We start from the raw sequence: 17,855 nt of genomic DNA, 5'->3' as shown, positions 1-17,855 counted from the left end.
GTTGAATAACTACATGATGTGTCTGTCTTTCTGTCTGTCTGTCTGTCTGTCTGTCTGTCTGTCTGTCTGTCTGTCTGTCTGTCTCTCTCCAGTCTGTTGAATAACTACATGATGTGTCTGTCTTTCTGTCTGTCTGCCTGTCTGTCTCTCTCTCTCCAGTCTGTTGAATAAACTACATGATGTGTCTGTCTGTCTGCCTGTCTGTCTGTCTGTCTGTCTGTCTGTCTGTCTGTCTGTCTGTCTGTCTATCTCTCTGTCTGTCTGTCTGTCTGTCTCTCTCCAGTCTGTTGAATAACTACATGATGTGTCTGTCTGTCTGTCTGTCTGTCTGTCTGTCTGTCTCTCTCCAGTCTGTTGAAAAACTACATGATGTGTCTGTCTTTCTGTCTGTCTGTCTGTCTGTCTGTCTGTCTGTCTGTCTGTCTGTCTGTCTGTCTGTCTCTCTCCAGTCTGTTGAATAACTACATGATGTGTCTGTCTGTCTGTCTGTCTGTCTGTCTGTCTCTCTCCAGTCTGTTGAATAACTACATGATGTGGACGCTGGTGCAGAAGAGTGTGGCCAGTCTGGACCAGCGCTTTGAGAATGCCCAGGACAAACTGCTGGAGAGTCTGTACGGCAACAAGAAGGTGCTCTACCTCACACCCCTCTATTGATTTGATGCACAGTATAACACAAGGGCATTGGTAGGCAAGGCCAGCAACAACTGCTCATAAGAAAAACAAAATGTCAAATACTAAAAGTCACAAATAAGGGCAAGAATTGAAAAAAGATAGCAAAAGATAGCAAGAAATATAGCAAAAACTGGGCAATATGGACAGTAAGAATCAGAGTATTAAATATTGTAAATATGTGTAGGAGTGCAGATATACAATGCATTTTTATCAACCCACTTTGTATCATAAAATCTCGGTAAATTATGCACATGGGCAGTGTTTTGCCTAAAACAGTTAAATAGTCTAAATCAACTAGTCCAATCAAAGTTAATCTAGGCATGGCATGTTTTGGTTATGGAATTTTAACCACTCCTCATCCGCTAAATGTATATATAACAGCTGATATAAACCAAATGAATTGAAGCCAGGAATCCAGGAAGATGTCTTATGAAAGTATATTTATTACCATAACATTCTCTGGCAATATGTATTGTCAGAGGACTGAATCTCAATGTACCATCTGATCAATGTACAGAGTCCAAATATTCAGCGGCGATGTCACAATTTGACATACGCTTTATAGTGTAAGGCAGGACAGAGAAAAACAGAGAGAAGAGGGGCGGATAAATGTGTCTGCGCTGCTCCAATCTGACTGAGCGAGTTATCAGTTGTTATGGAACTCGATGTACTGACCAAGGTCTCAGCAAAAGGAGCAGTCCTATATGTGTGAGATGTCATGTCATTGTAACTCACTGTAGCATAATTATCTTTCATAAGACATCTTCCTGGATTCCTGGCTTCAATTCATTTGGTTTATATCAGCTGTTATATATACATTTAGCGGATGAGGAGTGGTTAAAAGTCCATTCCCTAACAGTTACTGTATTATTTTTGTCTTTCGAAAGGCAGCAACTGTTAAAAAATTGTGGGGAAAATACAATAAAACCTCTATTCAAAGAATGCTCATGTGATTTTTACACAGCAATAATAACCGTAAAAACCGTGGTTTTTCCTCAGACTATAATCCGTACATCAAAATGTATAATCGTTGCAGCCCTATAGTTCTAACTGGTTCTAACTGGCTGTGTCTGGTTCTAATTGATTCTAACTGGTTCTAACTGGTTGTGGTTGGTTGCAGTCCTGCACGCCCCGCTGGCAGACGTGTATCGGGAACACTGACGACACGCTGGGCTTCGCTCTGGGAGCGCTCTTCGTTAAGGCAACCTTTGACAAACACAGCAAGGAGATCGTGAGTGATATCAAACTAATACTACCAGAAATACTCACAGTAATTTACATTACTTTACGTAAAACAAGGAGATAGTGAGGAGCCCATGGCATGCTATTGGTCTCATGTGATATTGTACGTTAGTGTACCGTAGATAAATTCTAGCCTGGTCAAATCATCCTGATCAGATCTCACAGTCTGTCTGGACTTCCAGCAATTTCCTGAAATTACAATGTATCCAGGCCAGCCAGGGACATAGTTGATGATGTAAGCAGCCAATCAGGCCAATCAGGCCCTACAGCCTGACGAAGACCAGAGAGGTTGAAACGCATTGCGTTTTGTGCCCCTGTCTATTGAAGATGTACATTGTTTGTTTACCTATTGCAGGTCGTAATTAAAACCTGTCTATAAGTATCCAAGAAGCTCCTTTTTTCTCTCTTTTCTGACCAACTCTTCCCTGCAGGAAGTACAGACGGGTTAGCTGGGAGCAGGAGCCAACGTGTCTGTTTGAAGACACTAGTGGGCAGCTGGAAGTCCAGACTGATGTGATGTGAGGTCACATGATCAGGATGGTTTTAACCAAGCTAGATACATTCAGTACTAGGGGTGTCACGATACACTCAGTTCACGATACGATACGATACACGATATTGGGTTCACGATTACGATACGATATTTTAACAATATTTTTTTGCGATCGATTTGTAAGTTGAGGGGGCATCTTCCATGCTAATTTGAGTAATTTCACCATTTTCATCCTCCGTGTCTGTAACGTCCCTCGTCTGTTCAAACAAAGCAATGAAAAGGAGAGCGAGCATGCAATCAGATGCAGATCAGTGCCACCATGTTCAGCTTCTTTTTCTCGCGATATGAGATTTAATCTCAACGATACATATTGTCACGTTTTGATATTGCGATATATTGTGGGACGATATATTGTGACATCCCTATTCAGTACAGTAGACGTAGCATATCATGATCTATACTTTACTAGTTAAGTTCAGTTAGCACATCGAGACAAATATCACTTTAAATTACTAGGTTAGTTTAACTAACACATGTTTTCACCTGTCTGTCTGTCTGTCTACCTGTCTGTCTGTCTGTCTGTCTGTCTACTTGCCTGTCTGTCTGTCTGTCTGTCTACCTGTCTCTCAGGCTGAGGAGATGATTAATGAGATCCGCTCGGCGTTTAAAGAAGCTCTGGATCGACTGAGATGGATGGACCAACAGACCAGACAGGCTGCTAAAGACAAGGTAGACAGACAGATAGACAGACAGACAGGTAGACAGATCTAATAAAAGAGGAGGTGCTCATAGGACTACCTGTCTGTCTCTCCCTCGTTAGGCAGATGCCATCTACGATATGATTGGTTTCCCAGAATTCATCCTGGACTCCAAAGAACTGGACGACGTCTATGATGGGGTGAGTGACAGCTGTCAATCATCACGCATACATCTGCAGTAGAGGGAGGCAGGCTGTAGGAGGCACTTTTCCTCTTCTCACTCAAAACAAAATGTAAAAATCAAAACAATTTAAAGTCTCAAAGACACTTGGAATGAAACTTGTAAATAACTAAGTAATTCAGTGAATCAATTAAGTCGGCTTAATGACAATTTATTAAGGAACACTCGTATCCATTTATCCATTCGAAACCCAAATAATATTTGAGATAGCCGTAAACTTAGTAACTCCGACTTAATAAATCTAACATTGAACCGATTTTGGAGAATGACCCATCGATGTCCGAGCGTGTTGTTTTTTCCAATATTTTATTTTACGTTTTCAGAACATGAAAAACAAGAACAAACAGGAAAAAAAATATATATATATATATATACATCGCTTTCAGAATAGATGCTGAGACCAGCAGCTGCAGAGGTAGTCCCACCAATGCAGAAGGAGTGAGGTGTACAGGCTGACAAAGTCCACATGGTTTGCAGAGGAGGCGGCGATGGTTGGGGAACCTTGCCTCCCCTTTGACACTCAGTCGGGACCAGGGGTCATCCTGCCCCACATCAGGGTGCGGTACGGGGTCTTTAGCCCCTCTTAGACAGCCTGTGAACGCCGCCATCGTTGCGGCATCATTGAGTCATTTTGTGACGCCATTCGTTCCGCCAGTGGACGTAGTATCAGCCCCGAATCAACATCTGTTTAAAAGGGTAACCCGCGGGAAGACGGAGCAAAGCTCAGCTGATTCATAAACAAAATTACAGGGGAAACCACCTCCAGATTGAAGTTATACTATCAGAAATAAGTTAACCAAAGCATAGGCTATAATTCAATACAAAGAAGGGGGGGGGATTAGCCCTACTAAATAGTCTATATCCCAACAAATCCATAACTCCATATAGGAATAGAATAGATTTGAACGTAACGTCCGTCACAGCAACAGGGCCGATCCTGGCCATTTGGGTGCCCTAAGCGTAATTGTTCTGTGGTGCCCCCCCCCCCCCCCCCGTAAAACTTTCAATAACTGTCAAACGAAAGACTGCAAAATCATTAATTATGAACGATACTAGTGTATCTCACATTTCATTACATGTGGGAAACAAACAATTGTTAGAATTACTGTACATGTCAGCAAACAAGTGATTGTTAAACTGTACATGCAAGCAGGGGCGGACTGGGATCATAATTCAGGCCGGGCATTAGATACCAAGCAGGCCAGGCCGATACAGGCCGACGTGCGTGAAAAATTTGGGCTGTTTGAAGCCCAATTTGGGCTGTTTGAAGCCAGATTTGGACCGTCTGAAGCCCGATTTGGGCCAGTTGAAGCCAGATTTGGGCCAGTTGAAGCCAGATTTGGGCCGGTTGAAGCCCAATTTGGGCCGTTTGAAGCCCAATTTGGGCCGAGTCCAATTTTACAATGAGATGCACCCTGAATAAAGTAATAAAACCACTAGTAAACCAGTAGGCAGCGCCTGGCCTGCTGTTCAGTGAGTGGCCTGACTGAAGGCACCAAAAAAAAATTTTTTTTTTTTTTGGTGCCCTCAGTCACGTGATGCCCTACGCAGTCTGCGTACTCTGCGTAATGGGTTGGAGCGGGCCTGCACAGCAATAAAAAGGGGAAAGGCATAAGTGAAAGTAAAAAAAGTGGCCTATACGATCCATGACTGCAACAGGGGCGCCAGGACGAATGGTCCGTGCCTACAGTTTATGAGTAAGTAGTTTCGGCTATTTATGCTCAAAAGCTGTTGACGTTAGGCAAAATGAACGGACATAATAATAATAAGCTTAAGGACCTGTCAATCGGAGGACCTCTCTATCGTTGTTTATCTCGCCCGCAGCATTTCCCCCCTTTTTTTCCCTTTTTAGGATGCGTCTACATCTGTGGTGAGTGGTGGTCTGAGGGTTCCCTCTCTGTCAGTCTCTCCTCAAAACAATCCACAAACGCTCCACAGGGAGGCTTTTTTGTGTGCGTCTGATAAATCCCTCTGTAAGTCGTAGTAGGTGAGGATATCCCCCTCTGATCACCCGCAATATTTTGTATTCCCTCTGCAGCGCTAGTTCACATCTCCATGGCGACGATAGAACGTCATAGGAGAATGGCATGCCTCCTCGCGCTGTGTAAAAGAATTGTCTGTGTAAAAATGCAACACTGACTCGTTGCGGTACTCGTTGCGGGCATTCGTAACGGCAATATTGCGGGATCTCCGTGTAAAAGTGGCTAATCAATGTTTTGTTTTGCTAATAGAACTGGCTGTTGGAAGAACAAACGGTCGCAAAGTCATGGATAGTGGAAAAAGGCGACAGATACCAGGACCACATATTTATCTTAAAGAACACTGACTTTCTTTTCTTTCTTTCTTTTTTAACCAGGTGTGCTCCATAAATAGGAAATAAACTTAGACAATGAATGAAAAATGCTAATTATACTATATTGTATTATTAACCGATCAGGAGTTTGTCTTGTTGTACGTAATTTGTTTTGGTCTGTTTTTGTAGGTATGTTATGTGTATGTTGTGTGTTATGATGTAACTTTGTTTGTTTGCACTGTCACTATGTGAAGTCTGTTTTGGGGACCCCAGGAAGAATAGGGATGTAAATAAAACTTGAATTTTAAAGTAATGCAATTGTACTTTTACTTGTACTTTTAAACAGGCTACTTTTTTACTCTTACTTGAGTAATTTCCCGGACTATTAATTGTACTTGTACTTGAGAGTTAATTTTCGCTAAAGCAACAATACTTGTTCTTGATTAGGATTAGGATCAGTGCTTCTTTCCACCTCTGGAAAGAATAACCAATGAGAACAAACTATTAAGCATCCTCTGCTGTCTGTCAGCAGAATGTCTTAATCTCTGCTGCCCCATGCCTGTCTGTCTGCAGCATAGGTCTGCAGGCATCTACATGTATCTGCCATGACATCTGAAAAATGACATCTGAATAATGACAGTCTGTTCTGTTCTGTTCTGTTCTGTTCTGTTCTGTTCTGTTCTGTTCTGTTCTGTTCTGTTCTGTTCCAGTATGAAGTGTCAGACGAGAGCTTCTTCCAGAACATGTTGAACTTCTACAACTTCTCAGCCAGAGTGATGGCCGACCAGCTGAGGAAAACTCCCAACAAAGACCAGTGAGACAACCGCACAACACAAATTATTATTATTATAGGACGAATCAGCGTGACATCACAACCACCCAGAAATGTGGAACCCCGCAGCAGTTAGTATGAGTTGTGCCAAACAAACTTTAATATCTCAAAAACTATACATCACATCGCTTGTATTTGACATTCTGAATGAGAGCAGAAGTAGCTCAAGAGTCTGATGTATAATGTAGCCTATCTCATGTTAAAGTTGTGTGAACTGTCACAGTTTTTAAAAATAACTGTCCTCTACTCCTCTCATCCTCTCCTTTCCTCTACTCCTCTCTGCTCCCCTCTCCTCTAGGTGGAGTATGACTCCTCCTACGGTGAATGCTTACTACATGCCCACTAAGAACGGCATCGTCTTCCCAGCTGGGATCCTGCAGGCGCCTTTCTACGCCCACGACCACCCAAAGTATGTCTGCCTGTCTGTGTGTGTGTCTGTCTGTCTGCCTGTCTGTGTGTGTGTGTGTGTGTGTGTGTGTGTGTGTGTGTGTCTGCCTGTCTGTGTGTGTGTCTGTCTGCCTGTCTGTGTGTGTGTCTGTCTGCCTGTCTGTGTGTGTGTGTGTGTCTGTCTGCCTGTCTGTCTGTGTGTGTGTCTGTCTGCCTGTCTGTGTGTGTGTCTGTCTGTCTGCCTGTCTGTGTGTGTGTGTGTCTGTCTGCCTGTCTGTGTGTGTGTGTGTCTGTCTGTCTGTCTGTCTGCCTGTCTGTCTGTGTGTGTGTCTGTCTGCCTGCCTGTCTGTCTGCCTGTCTGTTCTGTCTCCTCTGCTGTGAACCATCAGCAGATTAAACAGACTAAACAGTTTCTCTCAGTGTAAGAGGAAGTTGACTCCCGTATTTCCTCTAATATTGACCTGAAGCCTCCTTTTTTCAGATCTGCTTCTGTTGGGGTTCATTAGGTAGCCATTTTTATCTCCACCAACAGACTTGGCTGGGAGGTTACTGTATGTTTTCGCCCCTGCTTGTCTGTCTGTCTGCACAATATCTCAAAACGTTATCAACAGATTTACACCAAACTTGGCAGAAAGGTTGGTCATGGGGCCAAACTTAGAACTGATTCACTTTGCACGCCCACTGGCCAAAAGGGGACATAGCAGTGGGTGTGGCCAATCACAAAAAGGCACCTAACTTGCAACTTCCTAACTACCAAGCTAGTTTTGTTACTACAATGCACTACCGATAATGAAAGTGATATTCAACAGCAACAACAAGAGTGATCACTCAGCCGTGGGTCAAGTCAGTTTTTCAAAAAAGGGCGTGCAGTTTTCAGGCTTTCAAATCCACCCACTCCACATTTGGATAGGATGAACTTTTGTGGGCGGGCACATTTCAGAGCCAATGGCAGACCTGCTCTGTGCATTTCCTGCTCGCCCATGTGTGACTTCATTCACAGCCTTCTTCCCATCCACCCCTCCCCTCCCTTCTCCTACCAGCGGTGTTTGGATATTTCCCAGAAAGCTTAGCGGCGGCATCGCTTTTTTACAAGAAAACAACCAAATCAGGCTAAAAAGTGTTGGATAGAAATAATATTTATTTTTAACACAACATGCAATTCTGGAATATTTGAATATTGGACAAAAGAAAATTAAATAAAATGAAATGTAAACCCTGAGTATAACATACTGCGATGGGGGTATATACAGTATATCCCTCGAAAATACAACGTGTTATAGCCATGATTGGGAAGTTTGACGACCGGAACACGGTTGCATTGTGATGTCCACTCCAACGAGACTTTAGCTTACTTGATGCCCACTTTTTCAATAAAAACACATTTATGCCATGACTTTACATAATGTATATTTGTGTCGCATCATTTAGCCTGTGCTGTGATGTGCAGGAACGGCAGGTAAAAGTTATAAAACTAAGCCTGCCCTGAATGAGCCAAGTGGGGGGCTTGTTCGCTATAGACCCTTTTCACGGGGGCCATTTTGTGTCGAAAAGGCAGGGTAAGCACAGGTGCAAGCAAAACACTAATGAGGGTTTCCAAATTCCAATCATGGAAGTTTGAAACCCTCATTAGTGTGTTGCTTGCACCTGTGTTTACCCTGCCTTTTCGACACAAAATGGCCCCCGTGAAAAGGGTCTATTGTGAAAGTTAGCGTTAGCACAATACTGAGGGTTCCCAAATGTCGCCGATACACTGGGATGTGTTTACAACATATGTCTAAAGATCATGGAAGTGGATGGTATCAGGAATGTCACCGATAGTTACAGGTGAGCTTACAACCTTTATCTGAAGGTAATAGAAGTGTATGCAGAGGTGGAGTGCTATCTGGAGAAGTGTGGGAGCTCACCTATATGAGGAAGTGAACTAGGTGAGGAGAGGAAGTGGAAAAACTAAAGGGAATCTTCAGAACACTACCGCTACACTACCTGGATGCCCGGGAGAGGCTGTTTCTATGTGTTGGTTCTAAATGCCTAAGGTCTTTGGAGCATTTCTACAACATACGTGTGTGTGTGTGTGTGTGTGTGTGTGTGTGTGTGTGTGTGTGTGTGTGTGTGTGTGTGTGTGTGTGTGTGTGTGTGTGTGCAGGGCGTTGAACTTCGGAGGGATCGGGGTGGTGATGGGTCATGAACTCACGCACGCCTTTGACGACCAGGGTGAGTTTACATCAGTTGATTGAGAGGTTTCATACAAAACGTTACGTTACGTTACGTTACGTCCACGACAAATTGTGACGTTACGTTAAGTTCACGACAAACTGTGACTTTCTTGATATGCATAGTTATCTTTTAAATGGACGACATTTACATGTGGACCTCATGGCACAATTCAAACAGGATTTAAAAAAAAGTACCATCTCTCGTAGTTCCTATTTTTTGGGGACATTGGGACATTTTTTCTGGGGAAGAAAGTCTAGATTACGCTACAGAGGTTACTACAGACTAACCCTAACCCTATTCTGCATCAACACTGTGATCCCCGAAAAGACGTTCCCAAATAGCAAGCCATACATCACCAAGCAGGTCAAGGATTGTATCACCAGAAGGAAACATGCAAATACAATTAGCTGTACAATCTGAGCGAAACCAGAGACTGAAGGAGACAAAACAACAGGAGACACTGGAGGAAAACCTACAAAACATGATGAACACTAGGAAACTATGAGACTCTGTGAGAAACTCTATGACAAACAGTGTTGGGAGAGATATTCATATCATTTCTGTCTGTCTGTCTGTCTGTCTGTCTGTCTGCCTACCTGTCTGCCTGTCTGTCTGCCTGTCTCTCTGTCTGTCTGTCTGCCTGCCCGTCTGCCTGTCTGTCTGCCTGCCTGTCTGTCTGCCTGCCTGTCTGTCTGTCTGCCTGCCTGTCTGTCTGTCTGTCTGTCTGTCTGCCTGTCTGTCTGCCTGCCTGTCTGCCTGTCTGTCTGCCTGTCTGTCTGTCTGTCTGTCTGTCTTTCTGTCTGTCTGTCTGTCTGTCTGTCTGTCTGTCTTTCTGTCTGTCTGTCTGTCTGTGTGTCTGCCTGTCTGTCTGTCTGTCTTTCTGTCTGTCTGTCTGTCTGTCTGCCTGCCTGTCTGTCTGTCTGTCTGTCTTTCTGTCTGTGTGTCTGTCTGTCTGTCTGTCTGTCTGCCTGCCTGCCTGCCTGTCTGTGTGTCTGTCTGTCTGTCTGCCTGCCTGTCTGTCTGTCTGTCTGTGTGTCTGTCTGTCTGTCTGTCTGTCTGTCTGTCTTTCTGTCTGTGTGTCTGTCTGTCTGTCTGTCTGTCTGCCTGCCTGCCTGCCTGCCTGTCTCTGTGTCTGTCTGTCTGTCTGTCTGTCTGCCTGCCTGTCTGCCTGTCTGTCTGTCTGCCTGCCTGTCTGTGTGTCTGTCTGTCAGGGCGGGAGTATGATAAGGACGGCAACCTGAGGCCCTGGTGGCAGAACTCTTCGGTGGAGGCGTTTGGTCAGAGGACAGAGTGCATGACGGAGCAGTACAGCAAGTACACCGTCAACGGAGAACACGTCAACGGCAAGCAGACGCTGGGAGAAAACATCGCCGACAATGGAGGCCTGAAGGCCGCCTATCATGTTAGTACCCGATCTCTGTACCAAACTGAACTGTAAAAACTGTAAAAACTGTAAAAACTGTACCCTCCCACTGAACTATCTGAAAATGGGATTGTCACACAGACGGCCATCACTCTCATAAATGTTGCATTACACAATTTATGTGATAAAGTATTGTGATATTTTGCATTCCTGTGATACGATGATATATTGCCACACAAAATAACACAATACTATAATAATAATAATATAATAATAATAATAATAATACTATGCTCTATCGCTCTGTCGGTTTGTCATCCGTGACAATTCTGTGATCGTGGAGAGCAAAGGTTAATTTCTCAGTGTATCTATGAAGTTTAATAAACAAATTTAGCCCCCACGCCTTTCACGAAGATGCAGGCAACTTTGTTGAGAGTCCCACATTCAAAATGGTGTCGCAGCCGTTCTAAAAATAAAGAAGGAAGAGTTTAAAATATATATATATATGTATTTTATGGTAATGCTATGTTTTTGATATTCAAATCATATGAATTTTGCATTAAGTATGAATTTGTTTCTTATAGCCTAGCTCTGGGTTGTATGCATTTTATTCTGGAAACCTAGGAGCAGGTGAGGGCCCGCCCCACCTGCTGAACCCGCGTTGGTCTTTCGACCACTATTTTATTTCAGCACTTTGTACCACATTGGTTTGGATTTTGTTTGGATACATTATGAAATGAATTAAGAGCAACGTTTGGAGCAACTTTGTGTTTGGTAAACTTGTTTAAAACCACGTAACAACCATACATAAAATCACGTGAGAGCCAGATGTAAAACCACGTCTATCACAGGCTTGCTCTCGCTGGCGTCACAACAAACCCCGATCATAGCTGCCTCGTAGGACACCGATCGGTGCGAACCACCGGTAGTTCAGATTCAAACGAAGAGATTGGAGCATGGAAAGATGAATGTGTCGTGTCGTCGTGATCTCGTGATCTCATGATCTCACGTGAATCCAGCTGCCTCACAAGGTTACTAAAGAAACACTCTGAATGAAGAATCCTAAACCAACACGAAGCTCTGTGTTGCTTGCAGGCCTACAGGTCGTGGGTTCAGAAGAACGGAGAGGAGAAGAGACTTCCTGCCGTCAACCTGACCAATGACCAGCTCTTCTTTGTGGGATTCGCCCAGGTGGGAGGACACTCTCTCACACACACACACACACACACACACACACACACACACACACACACACACACACACACACACACACACACACACACACACACACACACACACACACAAAGGTGGGAGGACAGTGACATGACACACACTACACACAGTATACACACCACTGACACTACACACAGTATACACACCAATGACACTACACACAGTATAGACCAGTGGCTCTCAATGTGGGGTCTGTATTTCTGCAACTTGGAGAGAGTTTTCAATTTGCATTCTGCAAAGACCCGCCCCATCTCTGCACTCTGATTGGCTCACACCAGATCAGAGCCAATCAGAGAGCAGAGGGTCAGCCTGATCCTGATTGATGCCCTCAAACTAACCAATCTGGCAGCAGTAGCCAGATGCAGAGTAGGGTGGGTTGCAGAGTAGGGTGGGTTTTCATCACGCAATGCGGGTGGGATGAAAATATGGAACAAACCAGGACAAAACGGGACGCATGATCTAACTGTCAGATACGGGGCAATTCCGTATTTTAAGGGATGGGTGCCAACCCTAAATGTATCTGTTATCTTTTACTTACCTGCCTTTGTATTTTTATTTTTTGTACGTCATTTTGTATTTACTTCACTTTTGTAATCTTGTTTTCTTGTTTGATTGTTGTTGTTTTTTTCATGTATTTTATCTGTTGCTTTTACTCTCGGCACCATTGTATATGAGGATTCGTCCTCAATAGGTTTTCCGAGTATAAATAAAGGTAAATAAATATCTCTACAATATAGACAGTCACCGAATTCTGAACTAAATCAAATCTGACAATAAAAATATGATCAGATTTGGATTTGGACACAAAATCTCATCGTGTCCCCGGGGGGTCTGTGGCTCTAATGTGGACTCGATTAGGGTCCTTTATGATCAATGTTGAGAATCAGCTGGTATAGACAGTATAGATACGGACACTGTAGACACTGACATATACTTGTCCTGTGCCACCTGTGTGTGTGTGTGTGTGTGTGTGTGTGTGTGTGTGTGTGTGTGTGTGTGTGTGTGTGTGTGTGTGTGTGTGTGTGTGTGTGTGTGTGTGTGTGTGCGTGTGTGTGTGTGCGCGCGTGTGTGTGTGTGTGTGTGTGCGTGCGTGCGTGCGTGCGTATGTAGGTGTGGTGCTCAGTGCGGACACCAGAGAGCGCTCACGAGGGCCTGGTGACCGACCCCCACAGCCCGCCTCGTTACCGCGTCATCGGCACGCTTGCCAACTCCCCCGACTTCAGCCGTCACTTCAGCTGCCCCGCAGGCTCGCCCATGAACAGCGGGACGCGCTGTGAGGTGTGGTAGAGAGACCCACACAGGCACCCTACAGGGCACTCTGTTCATTAGCAAGTCAGTCTGGTGATTCAAGTGATCCTCTCAAAGATTCTCATGTAAATAAATGTCTGTTAAGTCACTATCACCAACTGAGTTAACGCAGTGGCGATTGAGCCTATGGCCCCATTGATGGAAGCCTTTTGCATTTTCAGTATTGCAGCATTTATGAACTGGGTGTCTGTGGTGACACAGGCACCGTTTTGGATCTCACCTGCAATTACTGCTCATCGCCATAGGTGTCGCCAAAGAGGACAGAAACGGAAATCTTCGAGATTGTAACTTTAACAGATCAATCAGCGAATTAGTAGATCACTCTGTTAATGAGCAGGTGGGGGTGTAATATTTAATTTCCATACAGCTAATATTATGTTAATTGACGACGGGCCGACCTGGCGCAGCGGTTAGCCTCACTTCCTGTCAGTTGCCAGGGAAACTAGATGGACCTAACGAGGAAGTGGACTGACGGCTCGTTAACGGACACATGAAGGACCAGAGGAAGAGGAGAATATTTTGATGCCGGAACTGTTGTTGTTTCTGTCTTGTGGTTAATTATTGTGACTTATTGTTTATTACTAGTGGGCTGTGTGTGTGTGTGTGTGTGTGTGTGTGTGTGTGTGTGTGTGTGTGTGTGTGTGTGTGTGTGTGTGTGTGTGTGTGTGTGTGTGTGTGTGTGTGTGTGTGTGTGTGTGTGAGTGTGTGTGTGTGTGTGTGTGTGTGTGTTCAGGACTTGAGTATAGAATGCTCTAAATCTAAACCTGGTGAAAGTCTCTCTCTCTCTGTCTGACTCTGTCTATCTCTCTTTCTCTCCCTCCCTCTCTCTGTCTCTCTCTCTCATTCTCTTTCTGATACCACTGCGATGACATCACAGGAAGTGCTGGGTTCTCTCTGTGAGCTCATAGAAAGGAGAGGTTAGCTTAGCATCATCATCACGCAGGTTCTTGCAGACACACCTGCGTGGTCCCACATACCGTCCAGTTTCTGAATGTATATTTGTGCAGTGGTAGACTAGGCACCATACAGTTCAGAATATTCTGAAACTAGTCCAATTTAGAGATGGGGTATTGGTATCGGGATATCAGTATCGGGTGCCTATACTGATGTAATTCACATGTCGGATATCGGACTGACGTCGCCGTTCCACGTTCCGATCCAGATTCCGTTCGTAGCTTACGCTGGACCATGAACCCAGCATAACACAACATGAGACAGTGATAGTAAGTAGTAGTAGTGAGCTACTGTATGAACGTTAGCAGTTAGCTAAGGATGTCTTCACACCTGTAGCTCGTTTGCTTTGTTTTCCGATTCAGGGGCTTAATTGATACAATTGTTGCATTTGTGCCTTGGTTCGTTTGTGTTCACACAGCCACAAATCAAACGGTCCAAATAGGATTGGCAAACCGGTAATAGCCTCGTGGGATGCGTGTAACCCAGTTTCGGATGAAACCACGCACCCACCGTCATACGCTGCGCTGCCCTCGAGGTGCTGGGCTTTCCAGCTCTGCAGTTAGATGATATCGCTCTCCTCCGCCGCCCCCTGACGACCAGGCAGGCACCGGTTCCCCCGGTGAAACACATTCGACTTCGGGGGAAACATTGACCGGTACCTCAGCCTGTCTGGCTGTAAAGAGACGCGTTCGGGGTGCAGCGGAGTCACGAACTGCTCCGGAGTTCATTTGGAAGCGGACCGAGACCAGACCACCCTTTCTTGGTGATCTCTCGGCCCGCTTGTTTTGTCCCGCATCCGAGCGCGATTGCGCGTGTTCACACGTGCCCAAACAAAAACGGCACCAAGGGGGAAAACCCTCCCTGTTTCGGAAACAACTGCTCCAAACGAGACAGGTGTGAATACACCCTGGCCTAACCCAGCAACATGCCCTCAGTTTTCTAGATATTTTAATCTTATAAATATTTGTGGGGGTTCACCACTTCTTCACCACAGGGGTGTTTAATTGTCACTTTGTTGAAATGTTATTCTAATCATTTTTGATTGGATGAATTGTTTTGGAAATATCTAATGACCTTTATTCATTGTTGAATTTATTATTGTGGAATATTATGAACCAGGTAACTAATTCTATGAGATAATTGATTACCAAACCAAATAGTAATGATGTCACAGTAGGAGCCAGCTACTATGTAATGGTGGATCGGAATCAGTATTGGTATTGTCAGATATCCAAATTCAGGTATTGGAATTGGATTGGAACTGGGGGGGGGGGGACGGATTGGTGCATCTCTAGCCAAATTAGCTCCTCCACAGTTTGGTGTGGTCGACACGACAACGGAAACACTATCTGATGGAAGAGAGGCGGCGAGTGACGGTGTACTGTCTGCAGACTGCTTACAGCATGGCGGCCATATTGGAAGTCAGTAGGGAGATGGCCATATTGGAAGTCACATTTTGTCAGGCAGTGAAGCAGGCGGAAAACTGGTCCGTCAGTTAGTGGACCAGTCTGTCAGTCACCAAGTAAAGCAGTCAGTCAATCAACTAGCCGGGCAGTCGGTCTCATTAATTCCTCAATGTTAAAGTGTTTTAACAGTGAGGAAAGCCACAGGCTGAAACTCGTCTGTTGGTTGTACTGCTGCTGTGCAGATTCAAATCCTTTTTGAAACTTGACCTGTGAGTGCTGCCAGTTCCATTGGACTGTTGAGAATATCAACATGTTCCTCAGACATATTATAAAATGACTATATGAAAAGCTGTATACGGCTAAAAGGACAATATATTTACTGTAGTTTCCATCCACCATCCATGGCATCTGCCATTTTGTGAAAACGTCGTAAGACACGTCACAAGTTGTGAACTCCAAGCGCTCGGAAATGTCCACTTAACAACATGTTGTGAATAGCACATGAGGGGGGCGTTCAAATGAGCTTATGTCGTATTCACGGTAAACACAAGCTCACTTGAAGGACCCAATAGCCCCACCCCCCTGAGCCCTGTGACCTCACATAGATGAGTTTGCAGTCCAGACGTTTGGATTGGATTTGGATCGGCCTGTCCTGCTACTGCCTTCAGTGACATCACTGTCCACTGCTGATGACATCACTGAGTGACCACTGCTGATGACATCGCTGTCCACTCCCGCTCAGCCCACAGTAAACTCTCCATCGTGCTGTCGTTGTGTCTAAATGGAAGAGAGATTCTGCGGAAGCTGCTTTTTGCCAAAGATAATTTTGTTCTTGTTAAAAATGATGAATTTTAACTTATATTTACTTCTTAGTCTGTGGGATATTAACATGTTTGCTGCTTAATGAACTGTCTACCAAGTTAATACAGTTGTGTGTGTGTGTGTGTGTGTGCGCGCACACGCGTGCATGCATGTGTGTGTACGTGTGGCTGTGTGTGCGTAGCCTCCCTCCCTCTTACCATTAGTGATCAAACGTTAGGGATGTGCTACAACCCAGGTTTTACGAGTGAGAACGAGTTTCGAGTTCGAAACGAAGTAAAACTGCTCTTTCTGTCAGTCAGCCGTCCAACCAATCAGGAGCCAGTGTCTGGGTCAGTCCAACATGTCGTGGTGATGGGATGGGAGGCCTGGGGTCAGTAGACACCCCAGTAGAACGTAATGATGTCATCATCATTCTGTCAGTAGACACCACAGTAGAGTGCCATGATGTCATCACTCTGTCACTACACCACAATAGGCTCGTATGAGTTGACTGCTGCCTCGCCTGGAAAGCAGACGAGATGTAAAATATGGAGTAACAGGAATAGATATGAAATTTAAGTTTCTACACTTTACTGTGGGTTTGTGATGCACCTGTGTTGAACCAATGGGTGCACAGATCGATGCATTTCTCGTCATCCTCTGACCTGCACAGTCGGGCGCAGTTGGTGGGGAGCAAGTGCGGCGCCTCGCTCCAAATCTGCGCCCACCTCGCTCTCATGAGAGGCCCGTGGCTCACGCAGGCGGAGCAAGTCAGACAACTTTTCTAACCATCATGCCTAATACGGGCCTAATAAAACTTGTGCTGAATGAGGACCCCATGCTGCTGTCCTGCAGGGGGAGCCACTGAACCAGGAAGTAGGCGGTCCCAGTCCAGCCAATCACGGACCTGCTGGATTGGCTTCAGTAACGTTTTCAATTACAGCTTAAAAAAACTAGAGCTAGCCTACAGAACTGTGCTACTGGAAAGTATTAATTAGTCTGTTAATGATTACTTGACATTTACTGTATTTTCTCTAATAGTTGCCGCTAGTAAAGTCGGGTCTCCCATAATGGCCGGGGGCGTGGTCGACATGAACAAATAAAGGTCAGGGGGTGGGGCAAACAGAGGAAAAGACAATACCGGTAAACTCCTGGTGCCTGTTATATAATGTAACTGTAGTTTGTAGTAACATACAAGTGCCACAAGTCGACAGTAGCTACATTGGAAGTAGCCTACCGCAATGCGGTCTTTCCATCCGTCGCAACAATTAATGCCAATTTATCCAATTTCCGCAAAATGTGTAGGAGCTTGCAATTTTTCAAAATTCACATGATTTCTCAGCAAAAAGGGTAGAACAGGTTCCTCAACTTGCAATTTTTGCCAGTCCCCACAATTTTACCACAAAAAATAAATACATAAAATTTTGCAAATTGCATTCCAATTTACGATTGCATTATAATTTTACCGCAAACAATTTAATACAAAGAAATATGCAAATTGCATTACAGTTTTGGGGAAAAGTTGCCATTAGGTAGTAGTTAGAAGAAGAAAATCAAAAATCACAAAAGACTTTCCAAATTATTTTGCAATTCTTGAGAAAAGCTGCTACAAAATCAGTCAGTTTTGATCGCAACAATCACACACACGCAATCCTGGAGGGACTGATACTGGGCGCCGTGCAAGAGTCACCGGTGTCGGTAATCTTTTACTGCGGATA

General features: G+C 44.6%; 1 protein-coding gene across 1 annotated transcript in view; it reads left to right on the top strand.

The window, feature by feature from the left end:
- The window catches only part of LOC310777586 (endothelin-converting enzyme 2-like), a 39,686-nt gene extending 26,670 nt beyond the window's left edge, over nt 1-13,016 (top strand). The window contains exons 10-19 of the mRNA XM_083637957.1: nt 513-627; nt 1,793-1,903; nt 3,038-3,136; nt 3,228-3,305; nt 6,350-6,453; nt 6,770-6,880; nt 9,002-9,069; nt 10,284-10,474; nt 11,531-11,626; nt 12,779-13,016. Coding sequence (XP_083494083.1) covers nt 513-627; nt 1,793-1,903; nt 3,038-3,136; nt 3,228-3,305; nt 6,350-6,453; nt 6,770-6,880; nt 9,002-9,069; nt 10,284-10,474; nt 11,531-11,626; nt 12,779-12,955 — 1,150 coding nt within the window. The 3' untranslated portion in view covers nt 12,956-13,016. The remainder of the gene's footprint in view (nt 1-512; nt 628-1,792; nt 1,904-3,037; nt 3,137-3,227; nt 3,306-6,349; nt 6,454-6,769; nt 6,881-9,001; nt 9,070-10,283; nt 10,475-11,530; nt 11,627-12,778) is intronic.
- The last annotated feature ends 4,839 nt before the right edge of the window (nt 13,017-17,855 follow it).

The sequence above is a fragment of the Poromitra crassiceps genome (assembly GCF_964638095.1).
Source record: "Poromitra crassiceps genome assembly, chromosome: 5".
NCBI lineage: Eukaryota > Metazoa > Chordata > Actinopteri > Beryciformes > Melamphaidae > Poromitra > Poromitra crassiceps.
Note: the sequence above shows the minus strand (reverse complement) of the source record. Positions and strands in the feature narration are given on the sequence as shown.